General features: G+C 33.7%; 3 protein-coding genes across 4 annotated transcripts; 1 reads left to right on the plus strand and 2 right to left on the minus strand.

Moving 5' to 3' along the window:
* Nucleotides 1-2,170: 2,170 nt before the first annotated feature.
* Nucleotides 2,171-5,127, plus strand: LOC105107588 (mitochondrial outer membrane protein porin 2-like). The gene is made up of 6 exons (XM_011001570.1): nt 2,171-2,361; nt 2,424-2,491; nt 3,682-3,792; nt 3,872-3,958; nt 4,056-4,264; nt 4,651-5,127. The coding sequence occupies exons 1-6, from the start codon at nt 2,313-2,315 to the stop codon at nt 4,955-4,957; spliced, it is 831 nt and encodes a 276-aa protein (XP_010999872.1). The 5' UTR covers nt 2,171-2,312; the 3' UTR covers nt 4,958-5,127.
* Nucleotides 5,128-10,128: 5,001 nt separating this feature from the next.
* Nucleotides 10,129-11,569, minus strand: LOC105107589 (F-box/kelch-repeat protein At5g43190-like). Its single transcript, XM_011001571.1, has one exon. It carries the CDS (start codon nt 11,410-11,412, stop codon nt 10,288-10,290), a length of 1,125 nt encoding a protein of 374 aa, XP_010999873.1. The 5' UTR covers nt 11,413-11,569; the 3' UTR covers nt 10,129-10,287.
* A 1,061-nt stretch (nt 11,570-12,630) lies between these two features.
* Nucleotides 12,631-17,272, minus strand: LOC105107590 (DNA excision repair protein ERCC-8). 2 transcript variants are annotated; one of them, XM_011001572.1, is made up of 10 exons: nt 16,732-17,270; nt 16,345-16,614; nt 16,097-16,256; nt 15,788-15,966; nt 15,284-15,524; nt 14,143-14,297; nt 13,953-14,042; nt 13,349-13,417; nt 13,003-13,220; nt 12,631-12,962 (listed from the first exon to the last, which is right to left on the minus strand). In XM_011001572.1, exons 1-9 carry the CDS (start codon nt 16,879-16,881, stop codon nt 13,179-13,181), a joined length of 1,356 nt encoding a protein of 451 aa, XP_010999874.1. In that variant the 5' UTR covers nt 16,882-17,270; the 3' UTR covers nt 12,631-12,962; nt 13,003-13,178. The 2 variants fall into 2 exon arrangements, with proteins under 2 accessions (XP_010999874.1, XP_010999875.1); XM_011001573.1 differs by lacking the exon at nt 12,631-12,962 and having other exon boundaries at nt 13,004-13,220; nt 15,788-15,951; nt 16,732-17,272.
* Between the last annotated feature and the right edge of the window lie 2,963 nt (nt 17,273-20,235).

The raw sequence follows: 20,235 nt of genomic DNA on the forward strand, positions 1-20,235 counted from the left end.
CCCCTCCCACCTTCAATTTTCATTTTTTTTAATGGAAACTGGTCGATGAGGGGCAGTATTACCTTTAATATTAATGTTAGTATTAATTATTGTTAATTATTAGCCACTATTATGGTTCAGTGAGCACTGTTAACAGGGCACGTCTAGGTATTTAGGTGCCGTTGATTGTTTGATGCGATGCCATCTTAGAGAAGCAATTCGGGAAAATTCTTCCGTTAACCGCTCGAGCTTCCCATCAACCATGGACCATCGATACAGGCAAGGCCATGCCAGGTCAGCCATAAACTCCGCTGGGTTTGTCTTCAAAATGGAGCTCGTGCCCGTTGCTTGTCTCCCCGAGATCAATGGCGAATGAATATTTGATGCAATTACCTCTTCGGTCTGATTTATTTGTGGTTTTGGGTCACAAAAAAAACCCAGCAGGAAACCTCCTATTTGATTTTATTTCTTTTCACGATAGTATGATTTAATACACGAGGAAGTTAGTAGCCATGCCTGAATCACTAGCCATGTACTGCAACAACTAACTACTTCGTAATTTTCATATTTCGAATTGAGAGATTGAATAATAATGAATTTATGTGTGTGTGTGTGAGATACATGCAACTTTCACGGTCTTCCAAGGAGGGCGTGGGCCTTTTGGTTTCGTTTCTGCTAAAATATTAATGGGCCCACTTCAAACTATTATTTTTTTTTTAAATAGATCAGAGGCACATTCTGAGGCCTGAATGGGTCCACTGACCGCATTGTGATTTTTATTTTTCTTTAGCCTTTTCCTATTTTTTTTTCCTGTTCTTTTGACTGTAAATGCTTTCATGACCTCACTTGTTGATTGATTTAATAAAAAAAACAAAAAGTTATTGCTCGATAATTCTTGCAAATTTTAAATTAATACTGTATTTTATAAAATACACAGTGAAAATAAAATATTAAAATAATATACAATTTTAGAATCTTGATTTATATTTAGATCAATGATGACACTTAAAAAATATTGATAATTATTAATTCAATAATATTGTCAATTGTAGCGATCCAGTCTTGATTGTCCAGATTGAATAAAGGTGGCATTAAGTTTCAATTCGTGATTTTTTTTTATAAAAAAATTCAGTTTAAAGTTTTTTTATATATTTTTATATTTTTTTATTTGCAATGTGAGAAATACATTTTTAATAATAAAAAATATATTATTTTAATATATTTTTAAATAAAAAACACTTTAGAATATAATTTATACCCCACACACAAGCATGCACGGGACCTCAGCGAGAGGAGTGAAAAATCAATGATGGGCATGGGTGCATGTAACAAGCTTTTTCAGAGGGCTCATCCAATTTGAAATTAATTGCCGCGGGTGATTAGAATACATATTTCTATTGATTTATTATAAATTCAAACTGCCAAGAACAATCGCTTCGATTATAAAATTAACAGAACCATCACTTGATTCTGATGTCCTAGGCATCGTGGTGGTAGTGGTAGCCAATGTCAAGTAAAGGAACTGGTCTCAATATCAAACCCAAAAAGAGAGCATTTCTCCTACTAATGGTAGGGATGAACAAAATAATCGAAAATAGTTGTTATCAGAAGAATGATTTTCTGAATTTATTAAATAATTTTATTTTTTTTAAATTTTTTTTTATGTCATTTGATTTTATTTTCTAAAACTAAAATCAGATAACTAAATAAAACCAAACAAGGGAAGAATCCATAATAAAATGAAAACCAATTAAATTAATGTGCTTTATATCTTTTTAATAATTTTTTATTTATGAAATCAATATATCAAAATTATTGAAAATACTAAAAAAACCCATCAATTTAATACTTTTTTCAAATAAAACACATATTTAAAACACACAAAAAAAAAACTACCACATTCTCAAAAACTTACTTAAACCTATCAAAAATAGCCAAGCTAAAAAACCCATGAATTTAAATAAAATTATTTGGTTTTTAAAAATATAAAATTGAATCAAACTATTTTTTTTTTAAATTTGGATCCAATTAAATATTTTAATTTAAACAAATCTGTTTAGACCCGTACTCACCTCTGCGAGCCGCTACTCCTACTATTCCCATAGGTTTTATTTGCATTCTCTATTTCTTTTCTTGGGGCCCAAGAGCAAAAATATCGGAGGCTTGCAAGAAGCGGCCCTTTCCTGGCTGATTGCAGAATCCAAACGAAAAAATAGTGTCTGGTGGGCGTGGTAGGCTCCTATAAACCCCTGTCTTCTCCCTTCAAAACCCCCTCTCATTTCCGTTCTTCCTTCCCAATTCACTCCTCTCTCTGTGTCTGCTTCTCAGCAATCATGAGCAAGGGACCTGGACTTTTCTCTGACTTCGGCAAGAAAGCCAAAGGTAGATCTCACCCCCCCTCTTTCTCTTTCAAATTAAGCTTCTTATATTGTACTGTTCTGCAGATTTGCTCAACAAGGACTACAGCCCCGACCAGAAGATAACAATCTATTCTTCTAGTTTCTCTGGGGTGGTTCGTTTTCTAATCCCTCTGAAATCTTTTCTCTTATCTCTCAACTTGGACGAGCATTAGCAGTCTATTATTGTATTTTTTTCCTTGCTGCTTGGATCCAGCTCTGTATGTTGAATGCTTGCACGACTTATTTAGTTTCCACTGAGTTCTTGGATTTGTTTCTTTCATTAGGCCCACGATTATTGGATTATTGTGCTGCTTTCATTGATGTTTAATCTCATCACATTCACGTTTTTTAAAGATTAAATTCATTGTAGTGTTCCATTTGTAGTCATATGCTTGCCAGTGCTGTTGTGTACTGCTATGCTTGCTGTTCATCACAAGGCAGTAAACAATCTCATCACATTCACGTTTTTTAAATATTAAATTCATTGTAGTGTTCCCTTTGTAGTCATATGCTTGCTGTTCATCACAAGGCAGTAAATGTTTACGATTTGCTGTGTAATGAGTTGCAGGGACTATGTACTGTCTGCTGTTCTAGCATGGCTACTAACTGACTAAGGATGTAGTCTGTAAACTCGTAAAGTAACTTGATATGACACGTCTGGAATAGCCAACTAGCTTGATAAATCAGCAACATTGAGATTTTCCATGATCTTTTTTAAAAAATAAAAGAAAGTGTCAAATTTATTTTTCATAGAGGAGTAACTGTAGGATCTAGTATCCAATGGATTGTGCGACTGGAAACATCTCGCATGATAATGAACAGAAAATATCTGTGAAATAAAGATGGCAGACACTAAAATGTAGTTGTTTGTGTGCATAAAATGGATTAGGTTTTCTGCAAATCGGTATTACTGCCTTGCGTTTTCTTGTTGATGTAAAGGATCATCTGATGGTTCTATGTCATCTGCCCTTTTCCTCCATTGTAGGAGACAGAATGCTCTTTCAAATTAGCATTAGGCAAGTTCGAAAGCCATCCTGGGAATTACTCCGGAACAATATTTGTAGTAACATTTGCTTCTCTTTTTTTCTTCTTAATGATTGCCTAAAGTTTGGTTGAAGATCTTTCTTTCCAAATCACATATTCGTGCTGGTGCCAACACCCAAATTTCTAGTTTTTATAATTTTATTCGTGTGTCTCCAAGGTGTTACCATGCGTTGCCAATGTTAAATGACAATTGACCAGGGCTTGTCTTTTCCTTTCTCTGTGAGTAAAAGAGCAATGATATTATATCTTTTATCTTCAGGCTCTTACTTCAAATGTGGCCAATAAAGGAGGCCTGTCTTCCGGAGACGTGGGAGCACGTTACAAATACAAGAATGCTGACTTTGATGTTAAACTGGAAACAGAATCAAATGTAATCCCCACACTGTTTCTTTCCAAAATCCAAGTTTCACAATATCATTTTTCTAACAACACTCTGTTTCACATAACAGATTGTAACAACTCTCAGTGTCACAGATTTTCTGCCATCCACAAAAGCAATTGCTTCAATTAAACTGCCTGATTACAACTCTGGCAAGGTACTAAAAAGTTCACATAATTTATACTGTACGTGAACATGATCTCATAAATGTTTGTTGCTTATTATCATTAAGTTGTCTGTCCTTTCTATCACAGTTTGAGGTGCAATATCTACATCAACATGCTAGTTTCACTGGAGCTTTGGGTCTGAACAGGTCTCCCGCTGTTGATTTTTCAGCAGCTATTGGTACTCCTAGCATTGCTTTTGGTGCAGAGGCAACCTATATAACAGCTTCTGGTGAATTTGCGAAGTACAACACCGGTGTGAGCTTGACAAAGCCAGATTCCAATGCTTCAGTGATTCTGTAAGTCTCAATTTTTATGTTCATTAACAGAAAATAAGAACATTTTGAGATACACTTCGTGTGGAGAGAAAATGAAGATGTGCAGATCACAAAAATCAAAATTGTTCCTGTGAAGGAATCTTGTTCCCTAACATTTGACAGATTAAGAGAAATGATTTTCTTGGCTCTCTGTATACTTACGAAATAGCTTTCGCTTTCTTGTCTATCTTTTACTATTCTTACATGGTGTATCTTATACCTTGGAATTTAGATTTGTTACACCAAGATGCATCAGTACTCAATAGTTTGTTGGGGTATAAAAGGGAAACACCACGAAACAACAGCAAGGATATTTTCAAGCTCGAAACAAGGCAACATCAGTGAAGTGTTTTCTTTTCTTTTGGCAGGGCTGACAAAGGAGACTCAATAAGGTTTTCATATTTACGTAACCTAAATCAGCTGAATGGAGGAGCTGTAGTGGGAGAGATGAGTCGTAGGTTCTCCACTAATGAGAACACATTAACTGTCGGATGTTCATATGTAGTTGATCCACAGACACTGCTGAAGGCAAAGCTCAACAACCATGGCAATCTGGGGGCTCTTGTACAACATGAGCTCATGCCCAAGTCCTTCCTGACAATTTCTGGTGCCTTTGACACCAAAGCCTTGCAGAATACTCCCAAGTTTGGGTTGGCGCTGTCTCTAAAGCCTTGATCGGCCATTTTTGTTTAATGGTAGACATGATACAATCAATTTCTTTTGTAGAACTCTTAATTTCTCTCCTCACTCTTCTACCTTTTAGCATTCTAATAAACTACAGTTTTTGTAAACACCATTTGGATAGCATATTTTGCTATAGAAAAAAATTTGCTGCAGATTGCTTTCCTCTAGAGTGTTGCACATATTTTTAGGTGACTGGTTGAGTCCATACTTTATCTATTGCAGCCCTTTTCTTTTCATGCAAAGTATCTTTGCCTTAAGCGGTGGTTGAACCTGGCTTACCATTAACATTAAAAAAAAAAAAAACTAAAGAGGAGAGGATTTTATATACCTCTTCCCATAAAATATTATTTATTAAAATAATTTTTTTAATTTAATTTTTTTAATATTAACAAAAAAAGGAAAGAGAAGGGGATTTACTGAATTATCTTGACAAAATAATATTTATTAGAATAATATTTTTTTAATTTTAATTTTTTCTTTTAATATTAGTTTATTAAAGATTAAGTTTTATAATTTTTTATAATTTATTTTTATGATATTATTCTAATCTTATAATTCAAATCACATGTTTGATAAGTTAACTAAGTTGATTTGAATGTTTTTTTTAATATTAGGTTAATTAAGAATTAAGTTATATAATTTATTTTAGTTTATTTTTTATGATATTATCATCGTCTTAGGACTCAAGTTATATTTTTGATGGGTTAATTTAAGTTTTTTTTTTAATAATTTTTAATTAAATATTTTTTAAACTCATCTTTAAATATTGAATTGATTGGAAATTGAACTTTATATTTTGTTTTATTAGGTTATTTTGATCTTATGACCTAACTCGCGAGTTTGGTACATTAACTTAAGTTGACTTAGGTTACTTTTTTTTTTTTAATTTTATCCTTCAGCAATGAATTTATAAGAAATTGAATTTCATAATTTCTTTTGATTTTCTTTTTATGGGTTTTTATGGTCTCATGATTCAACATGCTGATTGGCAGGTTAATATATTGTTATCTTAATATTTATAAAACAAATTTCATCTTAAATAATTATTTTTAGATAAATTATGTTTTTTATTGATCATTTTAAGTTGTCCTAAACTTGTCAAATTAACCAGGGTATATTGGATCAATTTTTATATGATTTTTAATAAATTTTATAATAAAAAAATGAGCAATGTCTGTATTTTTTTATATTAGATAAAAATAATATGATTCGTAGTAAACCATGAGACACTAATATAGTGTAACCACTAAATTACGGTATCTCCATTTCAGGAGTCCTTGAAGTTTCAAGTAATCTTTAGAAATTAGAATACTAGTTCCGTGACTTGTGATCTGTTATGAGTTAGATATTTTTTTTTATATAAAAAAAATTATATATGCAAATTTTTTCAACGCATTTTTATAGTTAAAAAAATTTAAGTTTAAATTAAAATTTATTTATATATATATATATATATATATATATATATAATCAAATAAATTGAAAATTATGTATGTAAAGAAATATATGAAAGTCATCAATGATACTTAAAAATAAAATTGTGAAAAATTGAGAGAAAAATGCATATTAAGATGCATATTTTAGAAATATAAGATATTTACCTGATTGTATTTGTAAATTTATTTGTTATGATAAATTTTTTATTTAAAAACAATAATAAAAATAGAGACACAAATTAAATTGATCAAATAAAATAAAAGAAAAAACAAACATTATGCAAGGCTGCACATATTAAAAATATTATCTAAACATATTTTTTTTTATTTTCAAAAATAAAATTCATCTATGCTAAAGATAAAAAAAAATATAAATGAATCGGGAAAAAATCTTTAAATTTAAATGTATAACTTAAAAAGTAATTGTCATTCAAAAGAAACTCTTAAAACAAAATAAAAGAGATAAAAAAAGTACTACTTTAAATATAAATTAAAAATTAGAGAAAAAACTGTAAAAAGAATCATCAATTAAAAAAAATAGAAAAAAATAGAGCAAAGATCAGGCAATGTTAGGTTTTGCAAACTAGGCTAGTGCACTTTGTCCATTTTATCAGGGCTCGAGCGTGGCCCTGCCTTGCCCTACCAAGCTCGTGCAATTGGAATTTTTTAGAATTGTTTTTTGATGAAGTGTCATCTGATTTGTCTAAAATTAGATTTTATGTATTTTTTTAATCCAAAAGCTTGTTTTTCAATTTATTTTTGACTCAAAACACTTATAAAACATCATATAAACCATGGTAAATATATTTATAGTCTTAAAAAATTAAAATTAACTCAAATCTAAAAATCAACCAGATCCTAGATATTTTTTTCATGAATTTTAAAGGTAAAAATCACATAATATGTACTCCTTTTATCAAATGGAACTATTTAACATAAATATCATTTGTTTTGATAGTTTAAATTTATGTGATTTTTAAAGTTTAAGGACTAAAGTGTATCTTTTATGAAATTCATGGCACGCTATTCATGTTTAACACTAATTTTATTTTATTTTCTATTTTTTCAATCCTATTTTTTTTATAAGAAATTAAAATTAATTGATCTTTAATTAGAACTAAATTGTCGAAACAAAAAAGTTCGAGGATAAAATAAAAAAAATAGAAAAATTCATTTATTATATGAGAAAATAAATAGTAAAACTTTATACAGCTCACACCTTTAGAATAATACTTAATATTTTGCTGTGATTTCATTATATTAATCACTCATTATAGTAACGGGTTGGCTACATCTTTCTATATTCCCACCCAATCAAGTTGACTAGGTATAAAATGCGATAGAAGGCTGTGGATAGTTTGAATCATTCCTGTTAGATAGTGATAGATTATACTCTTCCTGAACTCTCAAAGGGTTAAACGAATAGATTATGAAGAAATGGATGGGGATGGCCATTGCATAGCATGAACACGGCCAGAGGTAGATAGCTCATCTGAGCTATTTTCTTTTGTAGATTATGGCTAGCTTGATCTCCCTAGTGTTATCTGTAAAAAATGCAACTTGTGGTAAGGGTGACGACAAGAACTGCCCCGTCCCGGATGCCCCCAGCAGCTACAGATTGCCTTCAAGAGATGCAGGCATCATGTTAGCAAGTACAGGTTGCCATATGTTCTGTATGCGTTCCTGACTTCCTGTATTCCAAAAAACTCTCTAATTTTCTAACCAAGTGTTGCTTTTAAGGCAGTTGACTGTGGTTAAAACTGTCCGCGTAATGAAAATTGTTGAGGGAACCATGATAATCTGCTTTGGGGCCGGGCATTTGTAGTCATTCCTGTAAAACTTTCAAAACGCACAAAATTGACCAATTCGGCAGCGGGTTTCGCAGTTCGTTCCCTAAAAATCTGAGCCAGCTTCATCTGATGTAACATCGTTATGGTCAATTTTTTGGTCATCTCATCTGCACCGAGACAGCCTATCATCATAATTTTCAGGCTCGATTTCAGAAAGATTAAAAAAAAAAAAAACCCTGAGGTTATTGGGTGAATTAGCTTATGAGTCATTGGATCAGCTAATTTTATTAAAAAGATATTGTTTTATTATTTTTTTTCGTTGATCCAACCAATTTAAAATGAATTTATTTGAACAATTAAATTTTATCAAATTATTGTCTAATTTAGTTCAACTCGAATTATACCAATCTTCGAGTCTTGAGTATCTTGCTGAGTTTAACAAGAACGCACACCAATATAATATCTTGTTTTAAATTCGAGTTCTCTCCTTTACTTGCTTCCAATAATGCCTGGATAGGCGTCTCTAGTGATCTATCATTAAATTAGGCAGATATATTGGAATAAAGTACTTTTAAAGTACAATTATTTGCTTCATCTCATCCCCATCGAAGACAACACATCAACATGGTTTTCATACTCAATTTCAGAACTCACCCAAAAGAACCTAGGATTATTGGATGGATTAACTTGCAAGTCATTAAATCAACTTATGCAATCAGATTTTATAAAAATAATATCGTTTTATTCTTTTTTCAACTTATGCAATCAGATTTTATAAAAAAATATCGTTTTATTCTATTTTTTTATGATCACGTTAATCAACTTTTGTTAATTAATATTTAATTTAATTCAGCTCGGATTACATAAGCTCTTAAGTCTTGAATTTATTGCTGAGTTGAACAAGTATGCACACCAATATAATATCTTGCATTGACTTGCAAGTTCCTGTCCTTTACTCGCTTCTAATAAATATCTCGAGGGATCTATCATTAAATTAGGGAATGCAATGTGTACTTTCAAGAACAATTATCGGAATGGATGGCAGATATAAAAAATAATTCCAATGACTATGACAGACTGCACAACGTTCTTGTTTTATTAGACTCGGTCCTGACGAAAAACGTCGTTGACATAATGGTGTTTCACACGATTTTAAGCGCTGTTTCTGTTTCTTTTTTTCTATCTGTATTTTAAAAATATTTTTAAAAAATTTTATTTTTTATTTATTTTAAATTAATATATTTTTAGTGTTTTCCAAAATATTTTAATATATTAATATTAAAAATAATTTTTAAAAATATAAAAAAATATTTTTAAGTGTAAACCGTTGCCGCCGTCTATGCACAGATGAGACTTCGTGAAACTGATGATTGGAAAAAATGCAACAAAAAGACGAAAGATATTGTGAACTTTCTTGATACTAGATGCCTTCATCCTTTGAATTTTCCAAGGCACGAGTAGCACAATCACCAACGCCAATCAACATTTCAAGGTTGAATCTATGCCTGAAATCACCATCAAAACACCTAAACAATAACTCACACTCCATTTTGATGACAAAATTAGCTGTTTCAAGTGAGTATTACTTCGGCTTATAGTTATTAAACAAAACATTATTATTTGAATAAATACAGTCAATCCAGTGATTACCGATAACCTAAACCCTTTTCTAAATGGGGGCACTAGGTCGCGTTTTCATATGAGAACTTGGCAGTAAGGATAGCCCAGTGTGCTTCAAATATGGGCAGCAAATGCCGGTAGCTGACTTTAACTGCTGTACAATGTAGTTGGGCAACGATAGTTCCTGGCTTAGCAAGCCCTTGTCCACTTATTATAATCGTTATCCCACACAGGTTTTAACGAACTTAATAGCCAGTATCAATAATAGCCATTTCACAACAATCCAATCAAAAAATCAGATTCCTGAGCAGAAACAAGAACAAAATCCCAACAGAACAAGTCTCATTGGCACAAACTTTATGTACACACAAGCAGGATCTGACAAGTAACAAAAGAAAATACAATTCCAGAAAGATAGAAAAAAAGAAAAGAAAAAAGAGCCTCACACAGAGACAAAGAAACACCGACAAATACCTCAAACTAGAGCATACAGCTCTGGAACAAAAGAAAACCACCTGAAGCCACAGCTCCACTTCTCAGGCAATGAAGGACATTTAGGAAGCCAATGCCAAGTCCTCCTTGACAACTTGTAATACAAGATCTCTGGCCATGTATAGCAGCAAATACAGATCATCCCCTCATGCAAAAAGCAGTAAACACGCTCGTAGTTGTGGTAACAAACTGACAAAAACTTCTTACACATCATTTCAGGCAAACTTTCTACTTCGATCCAATTCCTTTCACCATCCAATTCCCACAATTTCATGCTTCTTGAAATCCCATTTCTCCCAACTCCACCAATCAAATAGAGCTTCTTCTCACCATCACTCACCAACCTAACAAATGTAACGTCCCCTGGCAATTCATTGTCTAATCGCCCCCACCTTCCACTCTCCAAATCAAAGCACACTACAGAAAATGGCTCTGAGGTGGTAAAATACAACGACCCATTAAAGAACACGCCTTCTTGACGATAATTGTCACCTAAAATTGGTTCAAAGCGATCGAACTTTTGCCAAGAGTGGACTTTTGAATCATAAACAAAAACAGAATTTGAAGAGAACTTCGAACATAGCACAAAAATCTTGTACCCAAAGGACATGGACACGAAAACAAATGACTCAAAAGTAAAAGGATGACTTGGGAATTCCACAATCCTTGAAGATTTAGCCACGAAGTTGCACACAAGTAATGAACATGAACTAGGAAGAGAGAAACAAATGAGCCCGTTAGATGATGAAAGAAGTGTACAAGATGGTGAAAGATTCGAACCAGTACCAGGTAATAAAAGAGGGAGTGATAAAGCTAAGTTGCGCCAGGAGCCAACAATAGAATCATACAGAGGGAATTGCTGGAAAAACTGAGGGTGAGAAAGCAAGAGAAAAGAAGAGAAAGGAGAGCCAGAAGCTGTGTGTTTGGACATGAAAGAGGGAGAAAACAGAAGAGACTTGAAATGCTTACTAGTTGATCTCAAATTCAAGAACGTTTTTAAGGGTAAGAAAGATAGAACATGCTCCAGTAGCTCCTCCGGTATACGGCTCCAGATTGCTGGATCCATCTCTGGTAATCTTGATGAAGTCTGTAGACTCTTTGGCATCATGGGCTGGTGTCAGATCTTTACCAGAGGTAGCTAGCAACCTAATCCCAGCTGTTTTGGCCTTCTGAACTAAAACGGGGGCTAAAGACAGGTACATAAGCAGGTTAGTGTGCTCCGAGGTCTCTGTACTGTCAATGAGATCCCTCATTTTCTAGACTTTCTTTTTAATCTAATCCTTTTACTATTTCTTTGTTCATATCGTTAGTCTCTGTCATTAACAACGTTATTTACCCATTAAATTTGAAATATAATTTTTGATACTTGAAAAAATCCATAAAAATATATATATATATATAATAAAGCATAACAACAAAATCTTAAAAATTATGTCGTACCAACGATTCTTTCCTCTCACATGCAATTATAAGATTGAACTAATAAAAACATAACATTAATAGTATAATCAATTTACATTAAAAAAGTAGTAAAAAAAACATATATAGATTTTTGTATCCATACTTTTAATGCAAACCAGACTGTTACAAACCAAGAACACAGATTCTTATGTCTTTGATTTAAAAAACTCAAATTCATTATGTAGTTTTTAGTTATTTTTCTATTTGATCTTTTATAAAGATGGTAGTTAGATAGTGAAGAGATCTACTATAGATATGCTAGTGTTTGAGAATTTATCAAGGATTTAATTAAATTTTTTATATTTTTTCAAACTAAAATTTTAAATTTTTTTATGGAGATCGTGGTGTGATAGTGCATGGATTGTAGCAGCTATAAATTTTTTTATTTAATTAGTTTTTTTATTTCATTTCACTCAATTTAATAATTATTTTTTGTTTTATAAATTTATAATAAATAAAGATATAATTATACATCAAGTAAAGAAAAACATCTATGGACTTGCTTTTTTATTTGGTTTCTTTATATATATTTGATGATTAAAGCTTTTTTTATTCTTCATCTATTTCTTATTTCTTAATTTGTTTTTCAAATATATAAAATTATATTCTAAATCAAAACAATACTCCTAAATGATTAAATAGCAGCATTGATTGATGGCTAGCTACTGATATAAGGGCTGGATTGAGAGATTTCAAAATTGAAGGACCTTATTGAGATAAAACCAATAGCACAGGGACTTCCAAAAGCTCATAAAAGCTGTCTTCTAGATGTGCGAGTGGCGTGTTCAATTAGGGTGTCTTTGGCTGCATCGGCTGGCAAGAAAGAGGGGGGGTAAAAGCCGTGGACTAAAAACAGACAGGGATAAAACCCATTGACTAATAAAGATTAATACTTCATAGTCGTTGTTCTGATCAATTCGAAGCACAGTGGTAAAGGATTGGTTGAACCAAAAAGTGGGTGTTTTACTGGCAAGTTGGCTCTCCAATTTTGCAGACAGAATCGGTCCACTCTTTGCTTACAGATTGAGCATTTGTAGATAAAGAAGAGCACCTACTATTGACCATATTAGCATGTTTGACATATAAGATCAATCAGAACTATGTCCACTGTGTTTGACCATGGGCCATGCGCTGCAACCAGAGCCAAGGCCGAGCCGAGACCTGCCAGCCAAGTCTCATAACTAGGGTATAAGTTCCCTGCAACCAGAGCCAAGGCCGAGCCGAGAATGTAAGTTTCCATTGTTTCAACTGTTCCTCAATTCATGTACAATTTTAACTCAGGAGTCAATATACAAAGCCACTAAAGAATGTACTAACGAAACAAAAGAAAAGTCACTAGAGGAATATAAACTACGGCACGTACAAAATACATAAAGGTCAGATAACCAGTACAAATCGATGCAGCAACAGACGTCAATCGCTCCAGTTATCTCGATCCTCAGCTGGACTAGCATCCTGCATGTCCATGTCAAAACTCAGTGAGAAAGCAGCAACAAATGCTTAATATCAATATAACACTTGATCTGAAGCAATAGTTGACAACTTAATCTATACAAACTAAATCAGTTCAGAAGGTCTACAACCTCGTTGGAAATCAATCTGGCCGGGGACCAAACTAGAATTTGTCTATCATTGCCACCTGTGTACAGTTCCTGGAACAAGGAATCACCAATCAAGTAGGTACTGTTGTATTATATAAATGGCCAGTGAAGAGCATTTCTTACATGTAAAATCCAACAAGATCCTGCAGCATTGTATTGTACTAGGAATGCAAGGCACATGAAGTTTTTTCTGAGTTTTAATAGCAAGTGAGAAATCAGGTATGACAAGCCCGATTTATGAACGCATTCCATGTTTCCAGATGAAATTTTGTTTTTCTATTTCTTTAAGAGAGAGCTGTGCTACAATCTTATGCAGTCTATCACTACCTTGTCGTTCTCCAATATTACAAACCCTGCTAACCTGATATGAGCACGCCACAAGTCTCTCCCTAGTCTCAGAATACTTGGAACATGTAATGCTTAAACTACTCATTTTCACTTCTGGATAGCAGATATTCATGAATGCGGTGGGATGAAGGTTTCACTACTATGACTGCATGAAAAATCTAACTGGTTGCATGATAATTAAGCTGATACAGTGATAAGTAGAAAAACCTTAGGAAAATGTACAAGAATAGGATGAAACCTGATCTTGAGAACTAAACCAGCAACAGTTCACATACTCGTAATGGCCACGAAATGTCACATACATCTTACCCGACCAAACATCAAATGCCTAAAAAATTCAACGGAATAAATTAGGTTTCAATAAAGCGCAGCGTCACATTCACATTCACAATTAAATAGAAAACACAAGGTACATCAGGAATGCTTACTTTCACAGAGGTCATGCATGGAACAAAAACGAGATTTGAATCCTGAGCTGTGGCCAACTGAATTGGCTTGCTAGTTTGTAAGCGTGCAGTTTCAAAGTTCACAAGGGTATTGCGGCCTGATTCGACATCCCACAACCTTATTCTTGAATCTGATCCTGCAATCCAGAAGCATCATGGAGAGAAAGATGGAGTCAGATAATAATTAAAAGAAAAAAGATAACTTGACATGTACTTCAGGGAAAAAACAAAAAAAAACCTCATAAGAGTGATTGGTTACCAGTATTAATAAAATGTCCAGCATGGGTAAAGGAGAAAAAAAAAAAAAAAACCTCATAAGAGTGATTGGTTACCAGTATTAATAAAATGTCCAGCATGGGTAAAGGAGCCTTAATTGATCCTTAATAACTCGTTGGCAGAAGTTTTTTTAGTTTAATAATTTAGCGAATACTAAGATCATTTTCCAAAGAAACTTCTTCAGTGACTTTCAAGAAGATGCATCCGATTTTAGCTCATTGAGCCAACACAAAAACCTTCTTCAGCCACCCATCAAAACAGATATGTTAAAACACTTTAGACAACTTGACGAAATCTTGAAGGGGCAGTCATTATGACAAAAACAATATTGCTCAATTCCCTGATTTGGACAACTTCTATTGGACAAATTATTAGACCCATGAGTCTATATCTCCTATCTGCAGCATCATAATCAAGGCATGAGTTCTACCTGGATCTTTCTCAAATTTCAAGCAGCCAATTAGCATTACAAGTTATAACCAAATCCCACAATTATATCAACAAATGCAAGCTACCTTATACTCAACATGTACATGTTCAAATTTCATGAAGCAAGCTACCTTATACTCAACATGTACAGGTTCAAATATCAAGAAGCAAGCTACCTTATACTCAATATGTACAGGTTCAAATTTCATGAAGAATGAGTTCTGCATGGATCTTAATTTTCAAGCAGCCCATTAGTAGTACAAGTTATAACCGAATCCCTCAAATATATCAACGTTTGCAAGCTACCTTATACTCAACATGTAAAAGTTCAAATTTAATGTAAACACTCACTTTTAAAAAGTAAAACCATATCACAAAATGGTCTGTTATTGACTTTAGGTAAATAACACAACTCAACCTGCACTTAGAAGGTACATGCCATCTTCAGTTATTTTTAAACCAGTAACAGCACCATAATGTGCAGTGGCACGATCCTGACTTGACAACATCCCTGGATGTAATCGTTGCTTGAGTCCCTTGGCTGGAACTTGACCAAGAGGTGAATGCTTTATTCCATTCCCACCACCAGATTTCTTTTGAGGCATCCTTGGTTTTCCAGGGAGATTTTGTCCTTTAGATAGTGCCTTTGAAGTTGAAACCTGAGTGATAACACCCAGATATTGTTAATAGAAGAACAGGCAGAGACATATTAGTCGAAGGGTTGTCCTGTGGCAAACAATTCTTTACAGGTGGGAAAAAGAGAAGAAAAGAAGAGAACACGCTTCATCGACAATCAGAACACGTGCAAGAATTACAACCCTGTATTAATGAAGTTGAGTGGATGATAGTTTGCAGCATGAAAAAGCTTTGTCAACTAAGGATTTGTTTTTGGAGAATCTAAAGAAGAGCACAAGAAAACAACCTTACTCACTGCAGACCGTGCAAGCACAGGTGGCCGTCTGCCAAGCTGAGACTGGGACTGATCCAAAACAAGAAAACATCCAGCACGCCTGATATCCCAAAACCGTATGGCACCATCACATCCCCCAGTAACCAGAACCCATTCACTTGAAGTAGACCATTCCACTGTCATAACACCATCTGCCATCAAGAAAAATAACAAAGAAGCACATAAAGTCTGCATGACATAATCCAAATAAATTGAATTCATACAGCACAGAAACATAAAAAAAAAACAGACAAATTACAAGCCATAAACTGATAAACATACCACGATGACCAGATAGCGTATGCGCAAATGCCCCCGAAGCAATATCACAGAGCCGAACTTGAACATCTTCAGTTCCAGCGGCTATTAACATATGAGAAGTTGCCAACGGAGACATTGCAGTTCTATACACCTTTCCAGGCATTTTGAAATTGATAACCATCTATACCAACATCAAATACAACAATTCAAAACCTCATAATCATAACAAAAACAATCAAGCTCAAGCGTTTGACACTAGCACGATATACCTGGGTGGAATTTGTATCCCAAACTTTAATATAATGATCATAAGAACCAGTAACAAATAGGCCCGTGTCAATTGGATACCAAATAGCAGAAGATATGGCAAATTTATGACCATTTTGATGTTGCTTGTCAATATTAATTAAAGACTTGTGCTTGGCAATAAGAGCTCCTTCTCCTGCCCCTTCAAAATCCGTGGCATGTTGAATATCAAAAACAGAAGCTGATGCATCTGATGCCCCGGATAATAAGTATCTCCCCTCTGTCAAATCAACCTGATTTTTCATTTATCAAAACAAAAACATGCTACAGCAGCTTCCTCCAAGAATAACACTATATCATAGAAATTAATTGGTTTAAAAAGAGAAAGAAATTTCGGGTGGGGTAAGTACCTGAAGAGAGTTGATGGAACCTCTGTGAGGGGAGACAACGTCTTTGTAATTGGAGAGTTGAAGATTAGAGATCCTGGAGGAACTGACCCGGTTCTTGAATGAATTGGGGCGGGTTTTGCCCGCTTCTCTGTCTCTGATTTCCCTCCACATTCTCGAAGCATATCTTCGGCCTAAAAAAGCACGGCCTTTCTTGCTTTCAACCTTCGAAGCTTCTTGCTTTATAATTTAGTTGAATCTTCGAAAAAAATTGAAGTCCCAGTTGAAAAGAGGGGGACAGAATATTACTCCTAACTGTTGGTTGTCCAAGTCGTTGCTGAACAGTAGCGTGGCGTGGGGTTGTTGTATCTGGGTGAAGGGATGATTATCCAGTGGCTTGGTTTTGGACATGTAGTAGCCCAGTTGTGAAAATGGGCATCCACTTCGCTGTTGGCCTCACCGAGGTTGTTGCCTTTGATGAGAGGTCATGGGGCGGCAATGGCTTTTATAATCAATTCGAGGTTTGGGCTTGTAAGAACCCGAGTTGGCCATTCTGTTGGCCTTTTTCTTGCTTGCAGGCCTTAAATAGTGGTAAAAACAATTCTGACTTGGAAAAGCTTATATAATGGTATATGTTTATCAACATGGATGGATCAGGGGGGGGATTGGAAAGATCGATGAGGCACTGGAATGATGGAGACCATAGCTGTCTGACTCGGTAAAAGATTTAAGTCATTAATTTATGAATAATTATGTTAACACAAATCATTTATTTTTTTATTTAAATGATATTATATTTTTTAAAAAAAATTACAGGCTTTAATTTGTGGCCAACCGATTGGGGAGGAGCCAATCTATTAAGTTATCTAAATTTGATCGCGTTAATATTAAACCAATTTAAATCAAAACCCAACATAATGCATGCTACTTAATTAGTTGCAATTTAATTTGGATTTCATTTAATGTCACCTACATATCTTGGTGGAATCCATCTTAACTTCGATTAAGATGACAATTGTAATTTCCAAGCTCAATTGCTGTCAAGGATCCCCCAATCTCCCAGGTCAACATGGCTCCTTTCTTTTCATTGTCACAGGACGTGACTCGAGTGCAATCCAGGTTCAAGACTGGATCGAGTGGATTCAGAGTTGATTTGTGGTCTAACGGATTTATTTTATTTTTTATTTAAAAAAATATAAAACAATATCATTTTAGATTTTTTTTTTACATGTTGCTCAAGGTTAAAAACAAATAAAATAGAACGACATTGTTTTTAATTTATCTTAACATAACCAAATCTCATAATTAACCTACAAAACCAGACCAGGTCATATAACAATGCATTCCCCCACACCCCCCAGTACTGATGAAAAACGTCGTGTCCGTGCCTTTCAAGCTTTAATTCAGACTTTACAATCTGTCCAGGGAGGCACGGAAGCGGTTGGGTGGTTAAATCAGCCATTAATAGTGGATTTATGATTGAGAAGTATTTTTTATTTAAATTTTTAATAATTTTTTTTTAAAAAATAAAAATAAAAATTTGCACCCCAGCACCCTTAAAAAAATATTAATTAGCTGAAGGATTCTACACTGTGGGAAATTAATATTCGAGGTGACGTAAGATGATGTGTGACTTGGGAGCGGACGAGGACGACTTTCCTTTCTTTCTTTCTTTCTTTCTTTACTTTAAAAAGTGAAGGACTTCCCCAGAACCTGCAGATGGAAGGCCATGGCTCAATCTTGACAGGAATTCCTGAATTAAAAATGAACAAAATGGCAACAAAAGGCATCACAAACATCTGTGCTCCTGCTTCCCATCAGTCCACTGAAACTTGTTGACAGGGAGAGGGAGAGCACGTGATCTGTTCGTTCCTTTCTGAACCGATCTGCATTTTTATTTTATCTTTCTAATCTCGTAACGTCACTGATCCGAAGGCTTTCCCAAGCTTTCGCACAAATCGTCTTGAAGCTTTCAGGCCATTTCTGCAAAAATGTTTAAAGCCTGTCAAAGTACATCTATGGACCATTTTTCTCAGATGAATGTATGTGCTGTTGCATGCAGTTATGACTCGTGAGCTGTGCTCGGTCATTGAAATCACCATAATCTGGTGTTGGCGATCTAGTTCTGTCGAGTCAATATCTGGCACAGTTCATTGGAAATCTGGGTTAGATGAGGTTTGAAATGCTAGTTTTCTTGAATTAACTTGGTGCAGAATACTGTGAATTAAAACTTGGTCCGAGCTTAGTTTTATTTTGATTTGGATATTAGTATGGTTAGATTTGAATGAATCGCACAAAACACTATGAGGTACAAGGAAGTTAATTTTGAGATTTTTTTTTTAATGTGATATTATTTTAATTTTAATTTATGATGTTATTTTGATATTAATTTAGATTGGCACGATGATAACTGTGATTATAGCTCATATCATTAGATGATTAAAAGTTTTCAAATAAGACATGAGATGGAATGGAATAGTTAAAACATGCTTTCACTAATCCGCCAATCATGGCGCTTGACATCCGGATTAGTTCGCTGTCAATTTCTTGAGCACCGTGGAGGTGCAAGAGTGACTACCGATTAACTTGGAATTTTGAGGCAAGATAATGCTTTTGAAACCACTCAAAAAAGGGGCGACACTACCACCTAAACTACTAGATCTTTTAAAAAATCCAAAGCGCATAGCTTGCTAGTAGATTGTCCCATAGTCAGAGCATCTCCAACGATTAAGCTAAATGAATAATTAAAAATAAAAATAAAATAATATATCTACGTGACTCTTAAAAAGTTAAAATTAAGTGGAGCTAAAAACAATAAATCAATTAAATTTAGTCATGTAAAAAAATATTAAAATCATTAAAAAAATAAATACTTATTTATTTCACTTTGATAGAATTAACTTTTCAAATGGTTTTTTTCATTGACATATAGATAATAATAAAAATTATATTTGTACTATTTAAAATATTATTTTATTAATTTGATTCTTTAAAATAACATATCAAGATACTCTTATAAAATCAATTTGGATAGAACCAGGTTATAGGTTAAGAATATTTTTCAAGATAAACTTGAGTACATCCTATATTAAAATAATATTATTTTAATAAAAAAATCAAGAGATTTAAACTTAAATTTTAAAATCAAGCCATAACCCATTAAACTATATTAATCTAAATTTTTATAAAATTTATTATTATTATTTTTTACCTCTAACCGATCTAAACTAGCGAGTAAACCAGTTCGACATCTCATAACCATGCCCTCAACAAATTTCTTCTGTACAGTAAAGTTTGTGGAATGTTTGTCCCTAGCTGCCAAAACACAGGTCAGCAAAGCAAAGACTAGTAATATAGGCATATATATATATTAGACAAATTATTTTTTCCCGTTCAAAGCCAGCATTACAAGTAATATAGCATTATCTTGGCTAAACAAAAGCTCCAATCTCGAATGGTGAACTGTAGGCCACCTCCAACCACGACGAATCGATGATAGTACTCGGATTGTAGGGCCATCAGTGGGTG

This window comes from Populus euphratica, unplaced genomic scaffold, assembly GCF_000495115.2.
Source record: "Populus euphratica unplaced genomic scaffold, PopEup_1.0 scaffold267.1, whole genome shotgun sequence".
Taxonomy (NCBI): Eukaryota; Viridiplantae; Streptophyta; class Magnoliopsida; order Malpighiales; family Salicaceae; genus Populus; species Populus euphratica.